The sequence below is a fragment of the Apus apus genome, chromosome 23 (genome assembly GCF_020740795.1).
Source record: "Apus apus isolate bApuApu2 chromosome 23, bApuApu2.pri.cur, whole genome shotgun sequence".
NCBI classification, from domain to species: domain Eukaryota; kingdom Metazoa; phylum Chordata; class Aves; order Apodiformes; family Apodidae; genus Apus; species Apus apus.
In genome coordinates, this window is record NC_067304.1 from 273,910 (window position 1) to 296,324 (window position 22,415).

Below are 22,415 nucleotides of genomic sequence, written 5' to 3' on the forward strand. Positions count from 1 at the left end.
CACTCCTTACGCCAGAGCTGCCTGTGGCACCCAAGCACGACTGGCTGGCTGCAGAGACTCAGGAAACAGAGCTTGTGAAATTGGGGAAGGAAGTTGAGTCGAATTTCAAGTTTATTTAAACCCTGCAACCTTCAGTGCTCAGCTGCTCTCAGAAATGCTCCTGCTGTGATGCTCTGCGCTCCATGTGAGCAGCCCAGTGCTGGCTGTCTCCTGCCCTGGGGAGTTCCTACCACCTCCTCCTCCTTGAGAAAAAGAATGGGATGTGCCTGGATTGTGGTGGCAAGGGCTGGGTGCTGGGGTCAGCCAGGTGGTCCTGCTAGGGTCCTGGTATCCCTGCTACCACATGCCCAGGGCTCCTCTGCCTGCTGTGATGTCTTCTACCAACCCAACACCTCTGGGCCTGGGACTGGGGTCAGTTGTAGCCTTTCCAAACCAGCTCCTTCTGGGGCAGTTCTGGGTAGGGATGTAGAGCTGGTGGGAGTCTAACTTTTGCCAGGCTGGGAGCTACTGCCCATGGTACCACCTGGTGCCCACTGCCCACCATCACCAAGGGGCTGCAGCAGCTCTGAGGCCCATTAAGTGTGGTCCTAGGAGGACACTGTAGAGTGGCTCATGGAACACTTGTCTCCTGCCAGGTCTGACTGGTGTCAGGCTGGTTTTGCTCAGATTTTGCAGAGCAGTGCAGGGGAGAGACAAGGCAAACCCAGCTCCTGTGCCTGTCCTGATGTGGTGGCACAGCTCAGCCCTGGAGTGCCCTGTCCTGTCTGAGGGCTGTGAGGCTGCTGGTGAGCAGCCCTGAACCCAGGGAGGAAATATCTCAGGAGGCTGCCATAGACTGGGGGTGCTGGGCAGGCCGTGAACCAGCAGGCACACCCCCAGCTGCTTCCTTACCCTTTGCCTCCCTGAGGGCAGCTCAGCCCTGGTGCTGCCACCCCCCACACTGTGTCCTGTAGTTGTTTGGTTGCTGTGCTGAACCCAGCCCCGCAGTGAGGCAGGGGGGGATGCCCTTGGCTCCTGATGAACAGGGTTCAAACAGTCCCCCCCTGTCTGGAGAGAGATTTCTGGGGGCTGTGGGGGGCCCCACAGGGTCTTGGAGGGAAGTGCTGAGCCCAGGTGTGTGGGCACAAGGGGGTTTCCTGTGCCTGGTTTCAATCAGGCGGCTTTGACAGCGGAAATGTTAGAACTAGAAGAGGGCTGGAGAGGTGCTGGGGCTGGGCCCAGCCCCTGCCTCCCACAGACACACCATCGCCTACAGCACTGTTCGGCACAAAGTGCTTTTTCAGAGGCTTTTGGTGCCTCCACCCATCACCCATCAGCAAGGGTGATATGTAATAACATGAAGTTTCAGGAAGTTGGGAGGCTGAGGTTGTCTTGAAGCCAGAGCAGCTTTCCTATACCCACAGTGAAGTTGGGGGCAGGAGAAAATTGCAGGAGATGAAGCCCTTACCAAAGCTGTCAGGAACACGACCCCTGGCCCCTGCAGAGGGAAGGTGATACCCGCGCTGAGCCCGATGCTAATTGAGGAGCCAGCCCTGGTCGAGCGCTGCCTGGCGGTTCCTGCTGGGGAGCTGGCCCCGATGGTCCCATGGGGCTGTTTCCTGATGCAGGCTGTCAAAACAGTCCCTGTCGCTGGTTAAACAGCCGGCAGGTCGGGGAGAAGGGGGATTGTGAGGGCAGCTGCCGCTGGGCTCTGCTGCAAGACATCTGCACCTCCCCTTGCTGGATGCTGAGGGGTAGGAGGGAAGGTGACTGACCTCCCACCACCCTTTTCCCTCCAGTCACACCAGGAGCTGGTCCAGTGCTGCCCTGATGTGTCCCTGCTGGCTCTGCACTGCTGGGAGGCCAGGGCTGGCTGGCAGCCTCATCCCACTTGGCATCTGCCCCTCTGCCGTGCCCCACAGGAACATGACACAATTGTCATCCCCATTTCCAAGTGAGGGTTCAGGGCTGAGCCTGAGGTCCCAGAGATCCTAGTGAGATGCCTTCCCCTCCTCTTCACCTCCCTGGGGCCAGGACATGGCAGAAGAGGTTTCTTGTTGCAGGTTGCTGGAGCTAAGCCTGGCCCCAAGCTCCTCTGTCCCTCAGTTTCCCCTGCCCCATGTAACCTCACAGGGCCGTGAACATCTGCCCGTGCCCAGTTGTTGTTCTTGGTAGGTGCCTCTGTGTGCACTGGGGGCTCAACAGCTCCCCTCCAAGCTCTAGGTCTGGGCCAGCACTGAAGGCAAGCTCTGGAGAGTGGCCAGCCTGAGAGACTTCTGTGTGTTGGTCTGGCCCTCTTCAGTGGTGACAGATTTAATGAAGGTCCTTCTGTCCCCCTGCAGAAGCCAGGAACTCAAACAAGGCATTGGCAGAGCCCTGTGGGTGTGCTGGGGACATGCTGCTTGGGTGGCTGCAGTGGGATGTCCCTATCTGTGCACTGGTTTGGAGGAGATGAGCAATGCTGGCAAAAAAGGAAAGGTGTTGTGTTGGGGAGCGCTGGAGCTGGGCTCCTGGCCCTTGCCTTCCTCTCTGTCCTCCAAGCACTGAGCAAAGGCACTTCTTTGGCCCAATGTTGCAGGGCTGGGAGGCACAACCCAGCCCCTGCCTTTCATTATCTCTCAGGCCATGTCACTGTGGTCTCTGCTCATCTGTTATTTTATGCTGCTCCTGCCCAAGGAGGATGTTAGAGCAAAACCTGCCTCTTCCCTTCCCAGCTGAGGGATGAGGTTTGCCCCTGGGTGCTTCACAGCATCTCCTTCCTGGTGGTCAGGGGCTTGGGATAACTGTTTCCTTGTGGGGGAGGTAGAAGGGCACATCTTTGTGCCACCACACTCTCTTGGCTTATGGGCAAGTTGCTCCTGATGTCCCCTGTGAACTCTGTTCTTGCAGCATCTTCTGCCAAGTTGGGGTTGGCAGTAACTTCTGCCAAATTTTCTTGATGGCAGTCAGAGCACCTGGGGGTTGCAGGCTTGCCGTTGTTCAGGGGATGAAAAAACCTTATTTTCAGTATGGTTACACCAGTAGTGGATGGGACTGGGACATGGGAACCTCACAGGGACACCTGGGAAAGAGAGAGACCCTGTGGGTGTGATTCACTGGCTGTGGAGGAATGGGAGCCTCAGTACAGGGGTGCAGAACTGGGTGGGGGGAGTGTGTCCATCTCTCTGGCAGACCTTTGGCTGATCCCTGCAGGGTCAGGCTGGTGGCCTGTTGGGTTGAGTCTCCTGGTGAACAATCATTTCCCGTTGCTCTCCAGTAGCTGCTGCTGCTGAGCTGGTGGGTTTGTGGGCAGCCTCGCACGGCTGGAGGGAGCAGGGGTCCTGCCAGGGTGTGTGTCGTGTCCCGTGTGCAGCCCCACGTGTTTCCTTCCTCTGCCGACCCCACCTGAGCTTCTGGGGCCCTGCAGCCCTTGGCAGGTGTCTGTTCCTGGTCTGTCATTTGCAAACATCCTTGTGGTGTTTCCCAGCCTCTTCCCTTGGGCAGATCCAGCAGAGCTGATGGCGTTTCCAGTCACTTTTGGTGGTGAAGGAGGAATCCAGGGAGAGATCCCAAGCTCGTCTGGCCCTGCTCCCCTCTAGGCTGGGTAAAGCATGATCCCAGGCTTACCCTAGCCCTGCTGATCTCTGCCCACTGCCTTGTGCTGGGTGTCCTGGGTCCCTGTGCTGACAGCGTGTCCCTCAGCCCTGACCTGCAATGGGTCTTGGCACAGCAGATGGTGTGGCTCAGCACCGGGTGCTCCGGCCAGATCTAATGAGCAGCACATGGTGGCTGCCAAGACCTGATTTAAAGGTTTCCCTAAGGGTGGGAAGGCCTGGAGCAGGAGGGCTAGGGGGGCCTAGGGAGTTCTGGGATCCAAGGCCGTGGGATTTGCCCCGCAGACAGCTGAACAGCAGGAGCTGAGCACAGCCAGCACATCTATGTGGAGGATCTGTCTTAGGGCTGGTTCCTTGGGGGTAGCTGTGGAGTGAGGACATGTCCCCCCACTGAGCCATGTGCAGCCCCCAGGCACAGCCCAGCTCTGGGGGGACCTGCATGTCCCCTCTGCTGGGGCTGGGGACCCAGCAGCCAGGGAGCTCTGGCTTGTCCCCAGTGCTGGTCCAGCTGTGGTGGTCACAGCACCCTGGGCTTTGGTGGCTCTTGGCTGGCATATGGGCAGCAATGGTGTGACAAGGGTGGCTCCACAAGAGGGCTGAGCCCGGGCACCTGTCTGAGCGCTGCTGGCTCCTGCCAGGAGCTGGATGGCTGTATCTCTTAAATCGCAGCATTTGCTGGCCAGACCTGGCAGTCCTTGGGAAGCCTGATTCAATTTTCTCTGATTGCTGAGTTACTTCCCTGCCATGATAATTAAATGCTTAACTTTGTTTAATTTGGGTGCAAAGCAACCTGTATGCTAACAGCCAGCCCCTGGCAGCCAGCCCTCTCCTGGGACCCTGTGCCCAGTGGGAATGGGGCCAGGGCCCCACGGGCTCAAGCCATGCTGAGCTGAGGCCTGGGGAGCTGCTGTCTGCTGGGGAGGGCAGATAGCCCTACTCTTGCTGTGCTGGCCTGGAGGTACAGGAGAACCTGCAGCACTTTGCTCTGATCTTACCCTGTTGATGCCTGAGGAGCTGCCTGTCAAGGCTGAGTGCCCCATCCACCACCATGCTGTACCCTACACACTGTCCTGTCTGTTGGGTTGGCAATGCCTGGGGTGTCCTTGACCCATAGGATGTCCTAGGGGAGCACAGGATGATGTTAGAGCTGCTCTCCTGGCTGCCCTGTACTGTTGGGTGATCACAGGGCAGCAGCAAAGCGTGGAGGGTGGGTTTGGGAAAAACGAGAGCAAAGCATGGGGGAAACAGAGCAGGTAATGAGGCTGGCAGATGGGCTTTGTGCCAGTCCAGGCTGTCATACAGATGCTCCTGCAGCTCTGATGCTGGGGAAGGCAGAGGGAGAGTGAGTAGGGCAGGCAAGGGGACACGGGGAGTGGGGATGGGAGTGGAAATGGGAGCAGAAGCGGAAATGGGAGTGGACAAACATCAGAGATGCAGGGATGGGAGTGGAGTGAATGTGGGGAGGGGAGATGGGACAACCATGGGCAATGTGGGGAGCAAGGTGATGCAGAGAGTGGGGTGAAGGCAAGTGATGTAGGGAGTAGGGCCAGGTGCTGCCTGGGCTTGCCTGGCCCTCCTGCCTGGGCAGGCACATCCACCGCAGCCAGGCTGGTCAGGGCTTGCAGGGCCAACATCTGCCAGCCCACCCTGGCAGAGGTGCCTGTGGCCAGCCAGGAGCAGGTGCCCAGCCCCTCACCAATGCTGGAGCTGCCAGCTTCACAATGGCAGCCTGGCCCCTCTGGAGGTGGGGTGGACTACAGCAAGTGGCTCCCAGCCTCTAGGGTCTGGCACATAGAAGGAATATGCCATGGAGCTTTTCTACCTGCTGCATCCAAACTCGGCTCAGCTCCCTGCAAAACCAGCCCTGCCTGGCTGGGCAGTCTCCAGCCTTGGGAGGGGAGAGGGATGGCTCCTCAAAGGGCACCTGCAGGCAGCCACCCTCCCTCCCAGAGCAGTGTCAGAGGGACTGGAGCTTCTTACTGCAGCTGGGGCAGGTTCTGCCCTTCCACAGTTGCAAGGTTGGGCCCCTCACAACAAGGACATGGAGGGGCAGGAGCGTGTCCAGAGAAGGGCAATGGAGCTGGGGAAGGGACTGGAGCATAAGGCTGAGCAGGAGCAGCTGAGGGAGCTGGGGGTGTTCAGCCTGGAGCAAAGGAGGCTGAGGGGAGACTTTGTGGCTCTGCAGCTGCCTGAGAGGAGGTTGGAGCCAGGGGGAGTTGGTCTCTTCTCCCAAGGAACAAGTGATTGAACAAGAGGAAATGGCCTCAGGTTGTGCCAGTAGAGGTTTAGATTGGGTACTGGGAACAATTTCTTTCCCAAAATGGTTGTCAGGCCCTGGCCCAGGTTGCCTAGGGCAGGGGTGGAGTCCCTATCACTGGAGGGATTTCAAAGCCTTGTAGATGTGGTGCTGAGGGACATGGGTTAGTGGTGGCCTTGGCAGTGCTGGGTTAATGGTTGGACTTGATGATCTTAAAAGTTCTTTCCAACCCAAACGATTCCATGATTCTACGTTATAAAAGGACACTACAGCTGGGAGATCACTCACACACCCAGTCTGGGGGCATGCCCTGCAACCTCTGCCAGCCCTGGGAAATGTCAGTGTAAAGGTGCATGCTCAGCCTCCCTGGGGAGCTGGGACAGCCCCTGTGTGAAGTGGGGGATGCTAGGCGATGGGTCTTGGGGAGCCTGGGTCCCCTCTGCCCCCATGCCCATCTTCTCCCACTGGGCTGTGCTGGGTGACATGGCTGCCGTGTCCTGGGGTGGCTGTGCCTCAGGAGGGGGAGCTCAACCTGGGCCTGGCTGGGGGTGCAGGTGGTTTGGGATGGGGGTGCCATGGCACTCGCCCTGGGCATGAGGGCTGTGGCAGCATGCTGCCCTGGCGAAGTGCTGAAGGCCAGAGGATGCTCTGGATCCCCTTGGGGTTGCCATGGCGATGGAGGGGCGAGCTGAGGCAGTTGGGTGAGGTGGTGAGGGGACATGGGGACATGAACCCAGCAGCCATGTCAGCCTTACTTTGGGACACAGAGAGGCCTGGGTGGATGCAGCCTCGCTACAGGGATGCTGGCTGTGCCCTGTGTGGAGAACCCCGTCCCCTCTGCTGGTTGCAAGGATCTGCAGGTCTCTCTGCCAGGGAGCTGCTCCTGCCTGGGTGGGGGGACCCTGCAAGGGCTGTGGTGGGAACTGGTGCCCATCCAGCACTTGGCTCCCAGCCTTGCTTGATTCCCAGTGCTGGCACCAGGCAACAGTGCTAAACAACTTGTCCCTTGTGCTGCCACCAAGTGTGCCTGTGTGCTCCTGGCCCCTCGGGTGTGGGACCTGCTCCCCCCTTCCTCTCAGATGCTCAGGCACCCAGGCAGCCCAGCCGTGGAGATGATTCTTTCACAGCCTGCCAGCACAGCAGAGAAGGGAAGGGGAGCAATGGAGAGGGTCCAGGCAAAGTCCCTTTGTGTCCCTGTGAACTGCAGGCTCTCCCTGGCACATGTGCTCCTGGGGTTGGATGCTGGTGCTGGAGCTGGCATCACCTGCTGAGAGCTGTTTGGGGCAGGAGCTGTCTGCACCCAGCCTGTGCCCCTCCTGTCTGTGGGACCCTTGGGTGCTCAGAGCTGGCTGAGCAGTGAAGTTTGAATCACAGAATCACAGAACTATTCAGGTTGGAAAAGACCCTTGGGATCACTGAGTCCAACCATCATCCCTACTCTACAAAGTTCTCCCTAAATGAGCAGAAGTGGGGGAGCCATGGCCTGGCTCGAGGTGGGTCCCCACATGCCCTAGGGAAGAATTCATGTGTGCACACCCCTCCAATGCTGCTGCTTATCCTCTCTTTCAAACCCATGTGCATGTACTTAGTCACCTGGGGAGAGCAGGGGGTAAAAGAGAAGAAAATCTATGGAAAACCCTGTTCTTAGTTTTCTTGAAAGAGATTTTCCAAAAATGCCATGCTTCCAGTTTGTTCATCTTCTGGCTCCCTGGGGACACTGTTGCTGTGCATGTCTGGGGTAGAGAGGGGAGGAGGCACATTATGTTGGTCAAAAAGTAATTAAAGCTACAGTTAATTTTCCTGGAGGACGGTGGGACCCTGGGAAGGCGACAGGAGTGAGTCTGGGGCTGAGCGCATCAGAAGTTGCTTTCTATTCTGGCTGCTGAGCTAAATATCCCCAGGGACACACATGTCTGCTGTGCTGGCTCCTGCGGGCTGAGTGGGTGTTTGTACTGTCCTCCCTCCCTGGGGACACCCTTTGCCCCCCACCCATGGTGGGGCTGGGTCCTCCCAGGCTTTCCTTGCTAGGCTGGCAAGGAGCAGCGGCTCGTGCAGAGCGCAGATCAGCTGTGTCACCCTGCCAGCAGTGCAGGGGAATTAACAGCTGTTAACCGTTAATTAATACCTGGGGGGAGATGTGCAGTCATTAGTCCTAATGAGAGCTGCTTGGCTCTGCACTCCCTCTCTCCATGAGTCCCCCGGGTCACTCCAGCTTCCCACACCAGCGCACCCAGCGCCAGGGCAGGCTGCCTGCGGTCCAGGCAGGGCCGAGTGAGGGGATGGGAGCCCAGCCTGTCCCCTTTCCCTGAGCCACTGCTGGGGACAGCCCTCCGGCTGGGCGGGGGTTTGGTTGGGGTGGTTGGTTTGGTTCTGGGAATGTCTTGTTGTGTTTTTGCATTTTGCATGTCAAGCCTTTGTAGCTGCAGTTTGATCTTGCTGCCTCTCAGGCTGCCCTGCGGCGCGGCCACCGCCCAGGCCCTGGCAGTCCCATCAGGGCTGCTGCCATTGATTGATCAGTGTCTGTGCAGCCCAGAGCTCACTGCCTGCCCAGGGACACGGCCAGGAAGGAGCCAGCAGAGGCCTGGGGAGCCCTGCAGGGCCTGCTGGGCCCAAGTGCAAGGTCCTGCAGATGGACCAGGGCAATCCCAAGCACAAATACAGTCTGGGTGGAGAATGGATGGGGAGCAGCCCCAAGGGTCCCCAACACAAGAGGACATGGAGCTTTTGGACCAAGTCCAGAGGAGGCCATGGAGATGATCCAAGGGCTGGAGCAGCTCTGCTCTGGAGACAGGCTGGGAGAGTTGGGGTGTTCAGCCTGGAGAAGAGAAGGCTCCAGGGAGACCTTAGAGCACCTGCCAGTGCCTGAAGGGGCTCCAGGAAAGCTGGGGAGGGGCTTGGGACAAGGGCAGGAGGGATGGGATGAGGGGGAATGGATTAAACCTGGGAGAGGGGAGATTTTTTTGGACATGAGGAAGACATTCTTCCCTGTGAGGGTGGTGAGACCCTGGCCCAGGTTGCCCAGGGAAGCTGTGGCTGCCCCATCCCTGGCAGTGTTGAAGGGCAGGTTGGATGGGGCTTGGAGCAGCCTGGGCTGGTGGAAGGTGTCCGTGCCAATGGCAGGGGGTTGTATCTAGATGGTCTTTAAGGTCCCTCCCAACCCAAAGCAGTCTGGAATTCAACTGTTGGTGGGAGTTTTTAGTTCCAGCTGTGTGTCATTACTGTGTCTACCTGTGCCATGGTACTCAGTCCTGCCTGTCATCTCAGCTGTGGAGGTGGCTGATGGCATCGCTGAAATGTACCAGCCTCTCTTCTTACCAGAAACATACCCGGGTTGTCTCTGGGTGCAGGAGCTGAAGCACCTGCCCTGTTTGCTCTACCCTGCAGGCAGAAGTGCTGGTGGTTCCCTGCTTTCAGCAGCCACAGCTCCAGCATGAGCCACCCTCATGTCCTCAGGAGCGGGCTCATGTTTCCCAGCTCCAGAATGAACCCTGAGACTGCCCTCAGCCCGATTTTCTTCCTGCAGGATCCGTCCCCAAATGCCCAAAGAGAAAATAGAGGGATGTCACATCTGCACCTCAGTGACGCCTGGTGAGCCCCAGGTGCTGCTGGGGAAGGACAAGGCCTTCACCTACGACTTTGTCTTTGACCTGGACACGTGGCAGGAACAGATCTACACGACATGCGTGGGCAAGCTCATCGAAGGCTGCTTTGAGGGCTACAATGCCACCGTGCTGGCTTATGGGCAGGTACGTGTCCTGCTGGCTCCTCGGGCATCGGGCTTCTGCTGGGGATGCTGAGATGGCACCTGCAGGGGCTGGGAAAGGTGGAGAGGTATAAGCTTCTGGGGGTGTCCAGCCCAGAGTTCTCCCTGGACTGGGTGAGAGCTGGAGCAGCAGTGGCCTTGGGTGGGAGGAGAGGGAGTCAGGGCTGGGGGGCATGGGAGCTGGTGTGGGGGGATCAGGGGGGCTCAGCAGAGGTGTCTGGGGAGCAGGGGGAGGTGTGGGGCACTGTGGGCAGAGCTGGGCCTGGCAGGGCCAGGCCACCAAACCCTTTGGTGCCTCTTGGCAGACTGGTGCGGGGAAGACGTACACCATGGGCACCGGCTTCGATGTGAGCACCTTGGAGGAGGAGCAGGGCATCATCCCGCGGGCCATCGGCCACCTCTTCAGCGGCATCGAGGAGCGCCGGCGGGCAGCGCTGAGCCAGGGCCGGGCAGCTCCCGAGTTCAAAGTCAGCGCCCAGTTCCTGGAGGTGGGTGGTAGCGGGTCTGGAGGACACTGTACCCCTACTGAGCTCCCACATCCTGGGGTCCTTGAGACCCTCCATGTGGTGGCTGCTTCCTGGGGAGCTGGAGCCAACAGCAGGTTGTGTCTGGGGACACGTGCCAGGGCAGGGCAGACTCAAAGCACCTGAACGTTGTTCATCCCATCATGGCCACAGACTGAGGTGGGCACTTTCTTAGCTGCAGGAAGCACCTCCCGTGGGGAAAGGGCACGTGCCTTGGTCCCCTGGAGGATCAGATGGCTCTGGGCTCTCTTACTGCTCTTTGAGATCAAGGATAGTGGCAAACCTGCTCCCTTGGATCTGAACCAGCGTTCCTAGTGAAACGAGTTGGGGAAAAGTGGCATTACTTGTGGGGGTTTGAGGAAGGGCTGTGTTATTTCCCATGTCCTTTGCTGCATCTTTGACCCAAGAATGTTATGTTGCATCCTCTCCTGCCTCTGATTTGGTCTCTCCGTTTCAAAAGCAGTTTCTGTTAACTGCTTCTGTCCCTGGAGAAGCTTGTCCCAGAAAATCTGTGGACCATATGTGTCTGCAGCAGTTTCCCTGGGGGCTGCTCCTGGGGTGAAAGTGCAAAGATGTTCAAGATGTGAACTGGTTTAAGGTCTTGGTAAGAAAACATAGGGTGGCACTGAGCAAAGTGGAGGTCCTGAAAAAAATTCATCTGGTTGGTGTCCCAGTCTGGGATGAAGGCCATGGGGGAGAGGCAGGCAGAGACAGAAGCCCCATGCTGCCATCTTGCTTCCACACGGCTTTGATGGCCATCACATCTTGGTTCTTCCAGGTGTTGATGGCCTGGAGAGGGGAAGCAGTGCCCAAAGTCACCTTCAGCTTGGAGGGCTGACCTGCTTGCTGGAGAAATCCTTCCCAGTCATCTTTCTATCTGCAGAACCTTTCTATCTGCAGAACCCTTAGCTCCCTTGGTGCTGTTGTGTGCATCCTTCCCTCCCTGCCACTCAGCTCCTGGCTGCCTTCCCACACATCCCTGGCCTCATGGGACTCTCCTCTGGGAGACCTGTGGGCTGGGATGGAAGTGGGGACAGTTTCCTGCCTGTTCTGAAGTCTTTCTGGGGAATGAACTTTGTTAGGCTTTCTTTCTGCTGGAGAGTCCCCTGACCCTTTTGGGGCTGGGCAGAGTCCTGTGTCCTCTGGGCTCTAGGATCAGCCCAGTGTGTGTCTTCTCACCCTGTGTGACACTCTTTCCCTTCCCTCTCAGCCCCCTGGATCTCCTCTCCTGTCCAGCTAGTTTCCCTTGCCTCCATTTCTTCCACTGAATTTGCGAGGACCCAGCACTGTCCCTGGGAGTTGGGTGACCTGTCAGCTGGGGTTGGGACACACGAAGGATGAGCAGTGGGGAGGGGATGCCTGTGTCCCAAGCCAGCCCAGGAAGTATGTGTGCAGAGCACAAGGTCCACTGCAAAACCAGAGGCATTTCATGGGATTTCCTGTAGCCTTTCTCTCTCCTCACTACCTCTGACCCCTGGTGGGTTTGGCTCTCAAAATAGCCTTAGAGATGTTTGTCTGGAGGCTGTGGTGGAGGATAGGAACAAGGCTTCCTCTGCTGTGTTTCAGAGCTGCTCCATGTTGCACTCCCCAAGCCAGCCATGCCCAGTGGGACACTGGCAGCTCTGGGGGTGGGGGACACCTGCCAGCTGGAGGAGCTTGAAGGCTTCCCAAGAGCCCTGTTACCTGGGGAGAGTAAAAACCTGTTGCCTGGTGGCCTGTGTACCAGGCTGTTGGAGCCTGTTGAGGGCTTTATCCACTGGCCCATCCTGGACATCAGCCCAGGTCTCTTGTGCCCCTGTGTCAAGGTCTGTCCTGCAGCCACCCTTACCCAGGCAGCCCAGGGAGAGCTTGTGGGCATAACAGCTCTGCTGTGTCAGGGGGCACATGGCCCAAACAGACACTGGTTACCAGGGGTACAAGATTTAGCCACACTGATCTCTGTCCTGTGACTCCCTTTCTGGGAGCAGACTGGCAGAGCCTGGTTTAAACCCTTAGGGAGCCTGTTGGCACCTGGCATGGCCAGGGATGGATTAGCCTGATCTTCTCTGCTGACCAGGAGCCTGCAGTCCTCAGGTGACCCTTCTCCCTCCTCTGGGATGTGGGCGTGAGAGGGTGATGGGTAGCACTGAGTGGTGGTGACAGGCAAAGTTGTCCCTCTGTCCTGCTGCAGGGTCAGGATATGGATGGGTGCTTCCTGTCTGCTCTGGGTCCTCAGGGTTTTCCTTGTCTGTCCAGCTCTCCCTGGTCCCCCTTGTCATCTGTCCAGCTGGCAGAGGTAACCTTGGAGCTCCAGAGGGAGAAGGGCTCTGCTGGCTGGCGTGGCCAGGGGCTCCCTCCTGAGCAGGAAATACTGAGGGGATGTGTAGCTCCTGGGTTTCTGTGCAGGCTCTGGGGACAGAGCTCTGAAAGTGTCCTGGTTCCTGCACAGCTGCTTGTGTGGGGCAGGTATGTGACAGGGTTGAGCATCTGGAGCCAACCCAGGCTGCAGCTCAGAGCTCAGTGGGGCAGAAGGCACATGTTTGAACACCTTCCCCTCTGGACACCCTCTCCTTGCTGGGTACCCCTGGATGCAGGGCTGGCCTTGCCCAGGCATCATCTCCTGTCATATGCACATGCTTGTGCATCTGCTCCTGCACTTGCACACCCACCAGGCCTCCTGGTCTGTCCAGCCTGAGCTCACCTGTGTGCACGTGTGTGTGAGCACAGCACCCCGCGGCTGTGGCAGCAGGAGAACAGACCTCAGCTCCAGTCAGTCCCTGGGTCTGGGCTGCAGCAGCCTCCTGCATCCCACTGCTCACAGCACCCACTTCTGCCCCATGCAGCTCTACAACGAGGAGATCCTAGACCTGTTCGACAGCTCCCGTGACCCAGATGCACGCCACCGCAAATCCAACATCAAAATCCATGAGGATGCCAGCGGGAGCATCTACACCACGGGGGTCACGTCGCGCCTCATCAGCTCACAGGACGAGGTGGGTACAGGATGGGGCCAACCTGGGATGGCAGCAGGGTGCTCACAGCCATGGATGTGATGCGTGGGGCCAGTGAGGAGAGGGGGATCCCACCCAGGATGGGACAGAACAGCCACTGGGGATGCAGGGGGAGGTCAGTGCTGCCCTGCCTCCCTGCAAGGGTGCTTCAGTGTTTCTTTCTTCCCTATCCCATATTGTTGTAGCTGATCCAGTGCCTAAAGCAGGGGGCTCTTTCCCGCACCACTGCCAGCACCCAGATGAATGTGCAGAGCTCCCGCTCCCATGCCATCTTCACCATCCACCTCTGCCAGATGAGAGTGTGCACCCGCCCAGACCTGGTGAGATGTGCTCCTGCCTCACAGCTGGACTGTCCCTGCATCTGCTAGCCAGGCAACCTGTGGGGGTCCCTGAGAAAGGGGAGAGGGTTTGGAGTCTTGTGAAGAGAGGCAGGGCTTTGTCTGTCTTCTTCCCAGTCACAGCCAGTGTTAGTGTTTCATGGGAGCCGAGGCCTGCCCTGGAGCAGCCCCATGCAAGGCTGGGATGGTCTGGACCAAGGGATGGACCAGAGCTCTTGGGATCCTCTTCCCAGTCCTTGAGGGGTAGATGTGGAAGGGGAATCCTCAGGCTTTTGCTGACATTTGAGTGCAGCCAAGGGAGCTCCTGCCTGTTCTGGGTGCGTGCTAGTGACTCTCTCCCTGTGTGCCTGGCTGCAGGTGAATGGGGAGGTGACCACCCTCCTGGAGGGAGCCCAGACCACCACTGAGTACGAGACCCTCACGGCCAAGTTTCACTTCGTAGACCTGGCTGGGTCGGAGAGGCTGAAGAGAACAGGGGCCACTGGCGAGAGAGCAAAGGAGGGCATCTCCATCAACTGCGGGCTGGTATGGCCCGGGCACTCACCTGCAAGGGGCAGGGCAGAGCCTGCCTAGGGGGGCTGGGGTGCCTTTGTGTCCTGCCTGGAGCTGCTCTGGGCTCTTGGGGTGGCTGCAGCCTCTGCCAGGGTGTAAGCTAACTGGCCTTGTGGCATAATTCCTGCCCCTGGCAGGAATATGAGTATAGATTTAGATTGGATTTTAGGAAGAAATTATTTTCTGTGAGGGTGATGAGGCACTGGAACAGGTTGCCCAGGAGAGCTGTAGCTGCCCCATCCCTGGAAGTGTTCAAGGGCAGGTTGGGTGGGGCTTGGAGCAACCTGGTCTGGTGGGAGGTGTCCCAGCTTATGTCAGGGGTGTTGGAACTAGATGATCCTTAAAGTCCCTTCCAACCCAAACCATTCAGTGATTCTACTAATTCAAAATCTGCAGCTCTGTTGCTGAGGGCAGGACTGTGGGGAGTGGTAGAGCTCTGCATGAGGGTGCAAGTCTCCCTAAAGTCAAGGTCTGCTGACCTCAGCCTAAAAAAGCCACCAGGGCTCAATGCTGCTCCTTGTGACACATGTGAAGGGGGCACAGCCCAGGGAAGGGGTTGAACACAGGGGCTGGTGAGGGGACCCCCATGCTTCCACCTCTTCCACCCCAAAGCTGTGCCACAGCTCTTGCCCCAGGCATGCTGGCTGTGTATCAGCTGTGTTCTCAGCAGGGTCTGAACTGGGGGTACTTTCCTTTGTATTGGTAGCTGGCTTTGGGGAACGTCATTAGTGCCCTTGGAGACCAAAGCAAGAAAGTTGTGCATGTGCCCTACCGCGACTCCAAGCTGACCCGCCTGCTGCAGGATTCCCTGGGGGGCAACAGGTACTGGGGTCCCAGGCTGAGCCCTGTGAGAGGGACTGGCCCCTGCCTTAGGGCTGAGGGTCTGTGGAGCCACATAGGAGCTATTTCAGGCCTCATATGCCTCCTGGCCCACGGTGCATGAATTTTGCAGATGTAGACACCTTGAATCCTCATGAGTCCCAAGAGCATTTAGCCAGCTTTGGCAGAATTAGCTGGTGCAAAACACTCTCGAGCCCTTGTGGATCTGGGGCTGGGCAGATGGTGTTACCCAGCATTGGATGGGTTGAATTCTCTTCCTGGTTTGGGTGTGCTCCTCTGAAGAGTGCGTTCTTGCCCAGCAATCCTGGCATGTATGGGCTGGGTTGTGGAGGTTGGCTTTGCTCGGTGCTGTGTGACATGTTGTTCATGGGGTCTTGCCTATTCTCTGGCTCTGGGAGGGACTAAACCCAGTTTATACCTTGGTTATAAAACCCAAAAGGGCCTAGGATGAGTGTCTGGGGGATGTAGCCTGTGCTGGGTCATGTCACAGCTGAGTTGGTGCAGGGTGTGGGAAACTTGTCCTCACACCCTGACCTTCACCTCCCCAAGCCAAACCATCATGATTGCCTGTGTGAGCCCTTCTGACCGGGACTTCATGGAGACCCTGAACACACTCAAGTATGCCAACCGAGCTCGCAACATCAAGAACAAGGTGGTGGTGAACCAAGACAAGACAAGCCAGCAGATCAGTGCCCTGCGGGCCGAGATTGCCCGCCTGCAGATGGAGCTGATGGAGTACAAGGCGGTGAGTGGCTGAGCAAGCCTGCAACCATGGGAGGGAGCTGGGAGCAGAAAGCCTCCTCCTCATGTTGGAATTGGTGGTTTTAGTGGGAAAGACCCTCCTGTCCACCATACTCTGCCCTGTTGGTAGGAGTAATTGCTAGGAGAGGGCAGGAGGCTTAAGAGATGTGAGACTCGGCTCCTGCCCTGCTACAGGCAGGACCTTGGGTGAGTCTCTTGGGGATGCTGAGGCAGGGAGAAGCCTTGAAGCATCTCTCACCCTCTGCCTGTTGAGCTCAGGCCTTCCTGATCCATCAATTTTGCCCTGCCCCTGCTTTGGTGGCTAGGGGCTGCCCCCAGGGATGCAGTGGTGTCCCACCTTGCCCTGAACTCAGGGATTCCTATCCTGTCTCCACAGGGCAAGAGGATCATTGGGGAGGATGGCTCAGAGGGCTACAGCGACCTTTTCCAGGAGAATGCCATGCTGCAGAAGGAGAACAGTGCCCTGCGCATGCGGGTGAAGGCCATGCAGGAGGCCATCGATGCCATCAATAGCAGGGTCACTCATCTCATGAGCCAGGAGGCCAATCTGCTGCTGGCCAAGGCAGGTGAGGCTGGGCTAGTGTGTGGTGTGGTGGGTGAGCTCAGCTGGTGGAGCTGGGCTGGGTGCTGCAGTACAGCCCACATCTTGCCTTGACCCACCTGCACCTCTGCTCCCCAGGGGACAGTAATGAAGCCATTGGTGCCCTCATCCAGAACTACATCCATGAAATCGAAGAGCTAAGGTGAGCTGGACATGGGGGCTAGTGAGACATCTGGGTGCTGTGGTGGGGGTTGAGCCCCAGCATGGCTCACAGCTCCAGGCCTCCAGCCTCACTGGGGTGAGTTCTGAGTCCTGGTACAGAAGCAGCTGCGACATGGGAATCCCAGCTTTGGTGCCAGGCTGTGCTTTGGCCATTGTTGTCCATTCTGTGCCTATTAAGGAAGGGGAGATCCTGGTGGAAGTGCCTGGTGTCTCCCAGAGACTGCTGGACCCCCAAAACCGGGTCCATCACAGTCTCTTGTGGGATCCTGAGACCCTGCCTTGCAGCATCCTGACCTTCTGACCTAACAGGAATGGGAATGGCTTTGTGGTGACTGTCCCTGGCTCACACCATCCTAAAACCAGGCAAGATCCCCTCCTCTGGGGACAGAGGGCAGTCCCCTCTTTGACTGCATCCTGTCTCCACTCCCTAGGACGAAGCTCCTGGAGAGTGAGTCTATGAACGAGTCTCTGCGTCGCAGCCTCTCGCGTCTCTCTGCCCGGCCCCCCTACTCCATGGGCTCATCCCCAGCAGCCGGCCTGGCTGGCCTCTGCAGCCCTGCAGCTCCAGCGGAGGTGGAGGCCTCTGATGTGCTCCAACGGGCCAAGCAGGACCTGGAGCGCCTGAAGAAGAAAGAGAGGAGGCAGCAGAAGAAGAGGTGAAGGCAGCTGCTGTGTGATGGTGGGAAGGGGGATGCTGCATCGCAGTCCCTGTCCTTGTGGGGTCAGGGACCTGGCTTCCCTCATCCCTCCGAAACCAGAGCTCGCCTGGGTTCCCTTGGTCTCCTTTTCACCTCACCCGCCACATGATCCTGGAGGCTGTTTTCCCCAAAGGGTCCAAAAGCACAAGGCAAAGGGGCTCCCAGCAGGACCTGTTCCTGGGCTCCCCCACACCAGGACTCACCAGCACCTTTCTGCTCTCCCCCAGCCCAGACAAGGAAGCATTTAAGAAGCGACAGAAACTGCAGCAGGACAATGGAGAGGAGACAGATGAGAATGAGGTGGAAGAGGTGAGTGGGCTTTGTGCTCAATACCAAGTGTGTTTGGGTGTGGAGCAATGTCATCACCCTACATGGAAGAGGGACTAAGCCGAGGCTGGAAGGGTCATGGAACCAGGGGCTCCATGCTGGAGTAGAATCCCAGCGTGGTGGGATTTCAGAGGGACCTCTGGAGATCATCTAGTCCAACCACCTTGCCAGAGCAGGTCCACCTAGAGCAGGTTGCACAGGATGGCACATCCAGGCACGTTTTGAATGTCTCCAGAGATGGAGACTCCACAGCCTGTTCCAGTGTTCTGTCACCCTCAAAGTAAAGAAGTTTTTCCTTTTGTTTAGATGGAACTTCCTGTGTTCCAGTTTGTGCCCATTGCCCCTTTTCCTGTCGCTGGCCTCCACTGAGAAGAGTCTGGCTCCATACTCTTGACACCTACCTTTTAGATATTTATAAGTATTGATGAGATCCCCCTTCAGTCTTCTCTTCTCCAGGCTAAACAGCCCCAGCTCTCAGCCTTTCCTCACAAGGGAGGTGCTCCAGCCCCTTCACCATCCTCGGAGCCCTCTGCTGGACTCTGTCCAGTAGCTCCTTGTCATTCTTGTATTGAGGAGCTCAGAACTGGGCACAGTTCTCCAGATGTGGCCTCATCAAGGCACAGTGGAGGGGGAGAAGAACCTCCTCGACCTGCTAGTCACACTCTTCTTGATGCACCCCAGGATGGCATTGGCCTTCTTGGCCACAAAGGCACATTGCTGGCTCATAGTTATCCTGTTGTGCACAAGGACTCCCAGGTCCTTCTCCACTGCTTTCCAGCAGGACAACCCCTAACTTGTCCTGGTGTGGGGGGGTTATTCCTCCCCAGGTCGTTGTTAAGCTGGGGGAAGCTGGATGCTCCCCAGCCAGCCCTGCTGTGGATCAGGGAGCCCACATCAATTTGGTCTTGGTTTTGATAAGCTAGGTGAGGAGGAGTTAGGTAACCCAGCTGGGAGGCGATGCAAGGATGGATGCTGGGGGTCCAGAAATGGTGCTGCAGCCCCTGGGAATCCTGTGTGGGAGGCTTAGGCCTGGTGTGGGGACTGCAGCCCATGGCTGTGGGGTGAGGTCAGGTTTGGAGGAGGAAGAGCTGCAGAGAGAAGGGCAAGGCCAGGCTGAAGCTGAGGTTAGGCACTTGTTTCTTTAGGAGGAGGAGGAGCAGGATGAGAGCGGTTGTGAGGAAGAGGAGGGACATGAGGATGAAGATGAGGATTCGGGCAGTGAAGAGAGCCTGGTGGACTCGGACTCGGATGCAGAGGAGAAGGGTAAAGTAGAGAGCCACGTGTGCAGCCCCTGGTATGGGGGTATGTTTGCTGGCATCTCCTGGCACTGAGCTCTGGTCCTGGGAAGGGGGAGTCTGCTTGGACCTCCCTGCCACATCTCGGGGAGGCTGGGGAAAGCTCAAGGGTTGCTGCAGGGAGTCTCCAGCACTCTCCAACGTGCTGCCATTCCCCAGCGGGTGGGTTCCCATCTATTCCCTCTGCCCTCTCCTTGTGCTTAGTGGGGCTGTGGGAGGGATGCTCCCAAATCCCTCCCAGCCTGACCGTTTCCCACTGGCCTCCAGCTGTGAATTTCCAGGCCGACCTGGCAGATCTGACTTGTGAGATAGAGATCAAGCAGAAGCTGATTGATGAACTGGAGAACAGCCAGCGACGCCTGCAGACCCTCAAGCACCAGTATGAGGAGAAGCTAATCCTGCTGCAGAACAAGATTCGGGACACACAGCTGGAGCGGGACCGGGTCCTGCAGAACCTCAGTGAGAACCTCCTTGCCTGTGGGATCTCACCCCCATGGTGTCAGGCCCCAGTCCCTGCTCCTGCCCAGCTGACTCAGAGCCCAAGCATCCAGCCCCTGCACAGAATGCTGGCTCTGGTGGAACTTTGCCATCCATGCATCTCTGCTTAGGCCCCTGGGACTTCCAAGACCCTGCTTGTCCTGCTGTGGGGGGGACTGCTGAATACCTCCTGACCCCGCTGGTGGTGCAAGGTGGCTGGAGACGATGGTTAGGCAAAGCCTCTTCCAGCCTTGAGCACCACTTCACAAGATACAGAAGCACTTGGGGAAGGGGAGGTGCACACGAAGACCCCAGAGACCTGGTGGTGTAGCTGTTCTCTAGGCTCAGCAGGGCAGGATCCTCCATGCTCATGGCTGTAGGTCTACAGCTCCTCTCAGCCCACCCAGTGTGTCCCCCAGTGCTGAGTCCTCACCCAGCTCTTCCAAAGGGTGCCCTCAGACAGCCCCCAGCCTGTGATGGGGCTGGAGCAGAGGGGTGAGGGAGGCTCTAGTGGAATGGGGAGGGAGCAGGGCCCAGTGCCCCCAGCCAGGGTGTATAGTGTCAGAGGAGCCCAGGGTCTGGGGCCATCACAAGCCCTCTCCTCACTCCCCAGGCACAATGGAGTGCTACACTGAGGAGAAAGCCAACAAGATCAAAGCAGACTATGAGAAGCGGCTGAAAGAGATGAACCGGGACCTGCAGAAGCTCCAGGCAGCCCAGAAGGAGCATGCTCGCCTGCTCAAGAACCAGTCCCGCTACGAGCGGGAGCTGAGGAAGCTGCAGGCAGAGGTGGCCGAGATGAAGAAGGCAAAGGTACCTGGACATGCCAGGACAGGGAGGGCAGCCCTGGGCGGGCTAACTCCCTGCTCAGAAATGGTATTTCCAACTCCTGGTGGAAGAACAGTGCAGAACATCTGTCTGTCTGTGGGGTGGGTGACCTGGAACAGTTGGGTACCTGCAGTGACACGCAGCACCTCCTGTCTTGTTGGACTAGATGATCTCTCGAGGTCCCTTCCAACCCCTAAGATTCTGTGATTCTGTCTCAGGTGGCACTGATGAAGCAGATGCGGGAGGAGCAGCAGCGGCGGCGGCTGGTGGAGACCAAGAGGAATCGAGAGATTGCGCAGCTCAAGAAGGAGCAGCGGCGGCAGGAGGTGAGACCCCAGCCTGCCCCTGGGTAGGGAAGAGCTGCGCTGGCCTGGGGTGGTGTTTGTTCTGCTCTGACACTCCAAGGTGCTCATCAATATCAGTCGGTAAAGCTCAGGGCCCTGCTGCACCCAGGAGCCCCTCAGCCCCAGCAGAGCACACCTGACTCAACAGCTCTCAAGTGCTTCCTTGAGAGTGGCTGTGGGAGATGCTGGGAGCTCCCCACCAGCCTAAGGGGACATTATGCTGTCAGGGCCAGCCTCAAGGCTGGAAACCTGCTCACTGTTGAGAAGTGAGACTCTTCATTCCTAAGTAACTGCTCCAAGCTTGGGTTGTGGGAGCCCCAGGCTTGCCACTATCACTGGGGTGCCTGGGCAGGACCCCAAGGGTCTCAGTCTCTCTCTCACTTATGCAGTTTCAAATCCGGGCTCTGGAGTCTCAGAAGCGGCAGCAGGAAATTGTGCTGCGGAGGAAAACCCAGGAGGTGAGGGGCAGGGAGGGTATTTCCCCCGTGTATGACCAACAGGGGTCCCTGCCCCAGCGGTTGGCTCAGAGGAACCCTATACTCCAGGCAGTGCCGGCTCTGGGAGCTGCTTTCCCAAAAGGGTGGGAGGATTTATGTGGCTCAGGAATCAGGTGGGAAATGGTTCCAGACAGCAGAAGGAGTTGCCCATCTCCCAGGGCACCTGAGCCTGGCAGCAGAAAATGGGCTAGAAGGGAAAATCCATAGGGCACAAATTGCCCAGAGCTTGAGGCCTCTAGAGCTGCCACTCTCAGTCCTAGGGGACCTAGGGGTGACGGCAGCAGGTTTGGGCTAAGGACACTCGTCTTACGTCCTTTCCTTCACCCTCCTTTGGACAGGTTTCGGCACTGCGCCGTCTGGCCAAGCCCATGTCAGACCGGGTGGCCGGCAGGGCCAGCCAGAAGCTAGCCACGTCCGACTCGGGCGCAGAGGTCTCAGCCAGCACCACGTCCTCTGAGCCTGAGTCCGGGGCTCGCTCTGTCTCCAGCATTGTGCGCCAGTGGAACAGGAAGATCAACAACTTCTTGGGTGACCCTTCATCCTCTGTGAATGGGGTTCGGCCTGCCAGGTCAGGGTGAGGGCCATGGGGACAGGTGATGGAGCATCCCAAGGCTCCCATACCTGGCTCTTGGCTGGTGGTGGAGGTTGGATGCCGGCTTCTTACAATGCGTTTGGCTTGTGTTCAACCATTGACTGAGTCTGACTGTCACCTGGGCTTGAGCCCAGTGCTAGCCTTCCATGAGGAAGGAAATGCCACAGCACAAACCCTGCTGGGCTCATCTCTTGTCCCTCTCTTTACTAAGGGGTGATGGACATATTGGACAATCCAGAAACAATGCAGATGCCTTCTCCACTCCCAGCCAGCCAGAGCCAAGGTGTCCCTTTGGGGTAAGCGTAGCCTTCCAGGCTGGTTACCCAAGTGCTCCTTCTCTTCTTGGGCTGTAGGAAGAAGTTCCCCAAGAAGGGGGTGAGCCAGACCTTCAGCAAAGCTGCCCGCCTCAAGTGGCAGTCACTGGAGCGGCGCATCTTTGACATCGTCATGCAGAGGATGACCATTGTCAACCTGGAGGCCGACATGGAGCGGCTCATCAAGGTGGCTGTGGCACTGGAGATAGAGAAGGCTCTGTGGTGGGTGTGGGACAGCCACGCCAGCAGTGCCAATGCCACTCCCTTTTCCCCCAGAAACGTGAGGAGCTGGCACTGCTTCAGGAAGCATTGCTGGACAAGAGGGTGAAACTGCAGGCAGAGAGTCCCAAGGAGCAGAAGGGGCTGCAGGAGCTGAATGAAGAGATTGAAGTGCTGGGAGCCAACATTGACTACATCAATGACAGCATTTCTGACTGCCAGGCCACCATCATGCAGATTGAGGAGACCAAGGTGGGTGCCTGTACTGGACCTCGCTTGCAGGGAAAGAGCAGGAGTACTCTGGGAGGTGAGGGGGCACCTGGGCGTGGCCAGGCTGAGCATCCTGGAGTCCTCCTTAGCCATGCGGCCACACCCTCACCCTCACTTCTCATTAGTGGTTAATTGTGGAGGAGATTGCTGCCAGGTCTTTGGATGCCCATGGACAGGCTGCTGGTGCCCCGTG

General features: G+C 58.0%; 1 protein-coding gene across 9 annotated transcripts in view; it reads left to right on the top strand.

Annotated features, from left to right (window-relative positions):
• The window catches only part of KIF21B (kinesin family member 21B), a 42,327-nt gene that overhangs the window by 3,676 nt on the left and 16,236 nt on the right, over positions 1-22,415 (top strand). For 3 of the 9 annotated variants that reach the window (XR_007891514.1, XM_051638925.1, XM_051638923.1), the window contains exons 2-20: positions 9,353-9,575; positions 9,898-10,080; positions 12,939-13,088; positions 13,292-13,426; positions 13,802-13,969; positions 14,703-14,818; positions 15,386-15,581; positions 15,975-16,164; positions 16,278-16,341; positions 16,793-17,017; positions 17,287-17,368; positions 18,532-18,649; positions 18,949-19,140; positions 19,772-19,971; positions 20,205-20,312; positions 20,720-20,788; positions 21,166-21,401; positions 21,773-21,920; positions 22,010-22,204. Coding sequence is in view for 8 of the 9 variants with exons in the window: in XM_051638925.1 (XP_051494885.1) it covers positions 9,353-9,575; positions 9,898-10,080; positions 12,939-13,088; positions 13,292-13,426; positions 13,802-13,969; positions 14,703-14,818; positions 15,386-15,581; positions 15,975-16,164; positions 16,278-16,341; positions 16,793-17,017; positions 17,287-17,368; positions 18,532-18,649; positions 18,949-19,140; positions 19,772-19,971; positions 20,205-20,312; positions 20,720-20,788; positions 21,166-21,401; positions 21,773-21,920; positions 22,010-22,204 (2,998 nt within the window). In the remaining variant the exon portion in view is untranslated. Of the gene's footprint in view, positions 1-9,352; positions 9,576-9,897; positions 10,081-12,938; positions 13,089-13,291; positions 13,427-13,801; positions 13,970-14,702; positions 14,819-15,385; positions 15,582-15,974; positions 16,165-16,277; positions 16,342-16,792; positions 17,018-17,286; positions 17,369-18,531; positions 18,650-18,948; positions 19,141-19,771; positions 19,972-20,204; positions 20,313-20,719; positions 20,789-21,165; positions 21,402-21,772; positions 21,921-22,009; positions 22,205-22,415 lie in introns of those variants that run through there. The other 6 variants (XM_051638926.1, XM_051638924.1, XM_051638927.1 and 3 more) reach the window with 5 other exon arrangements.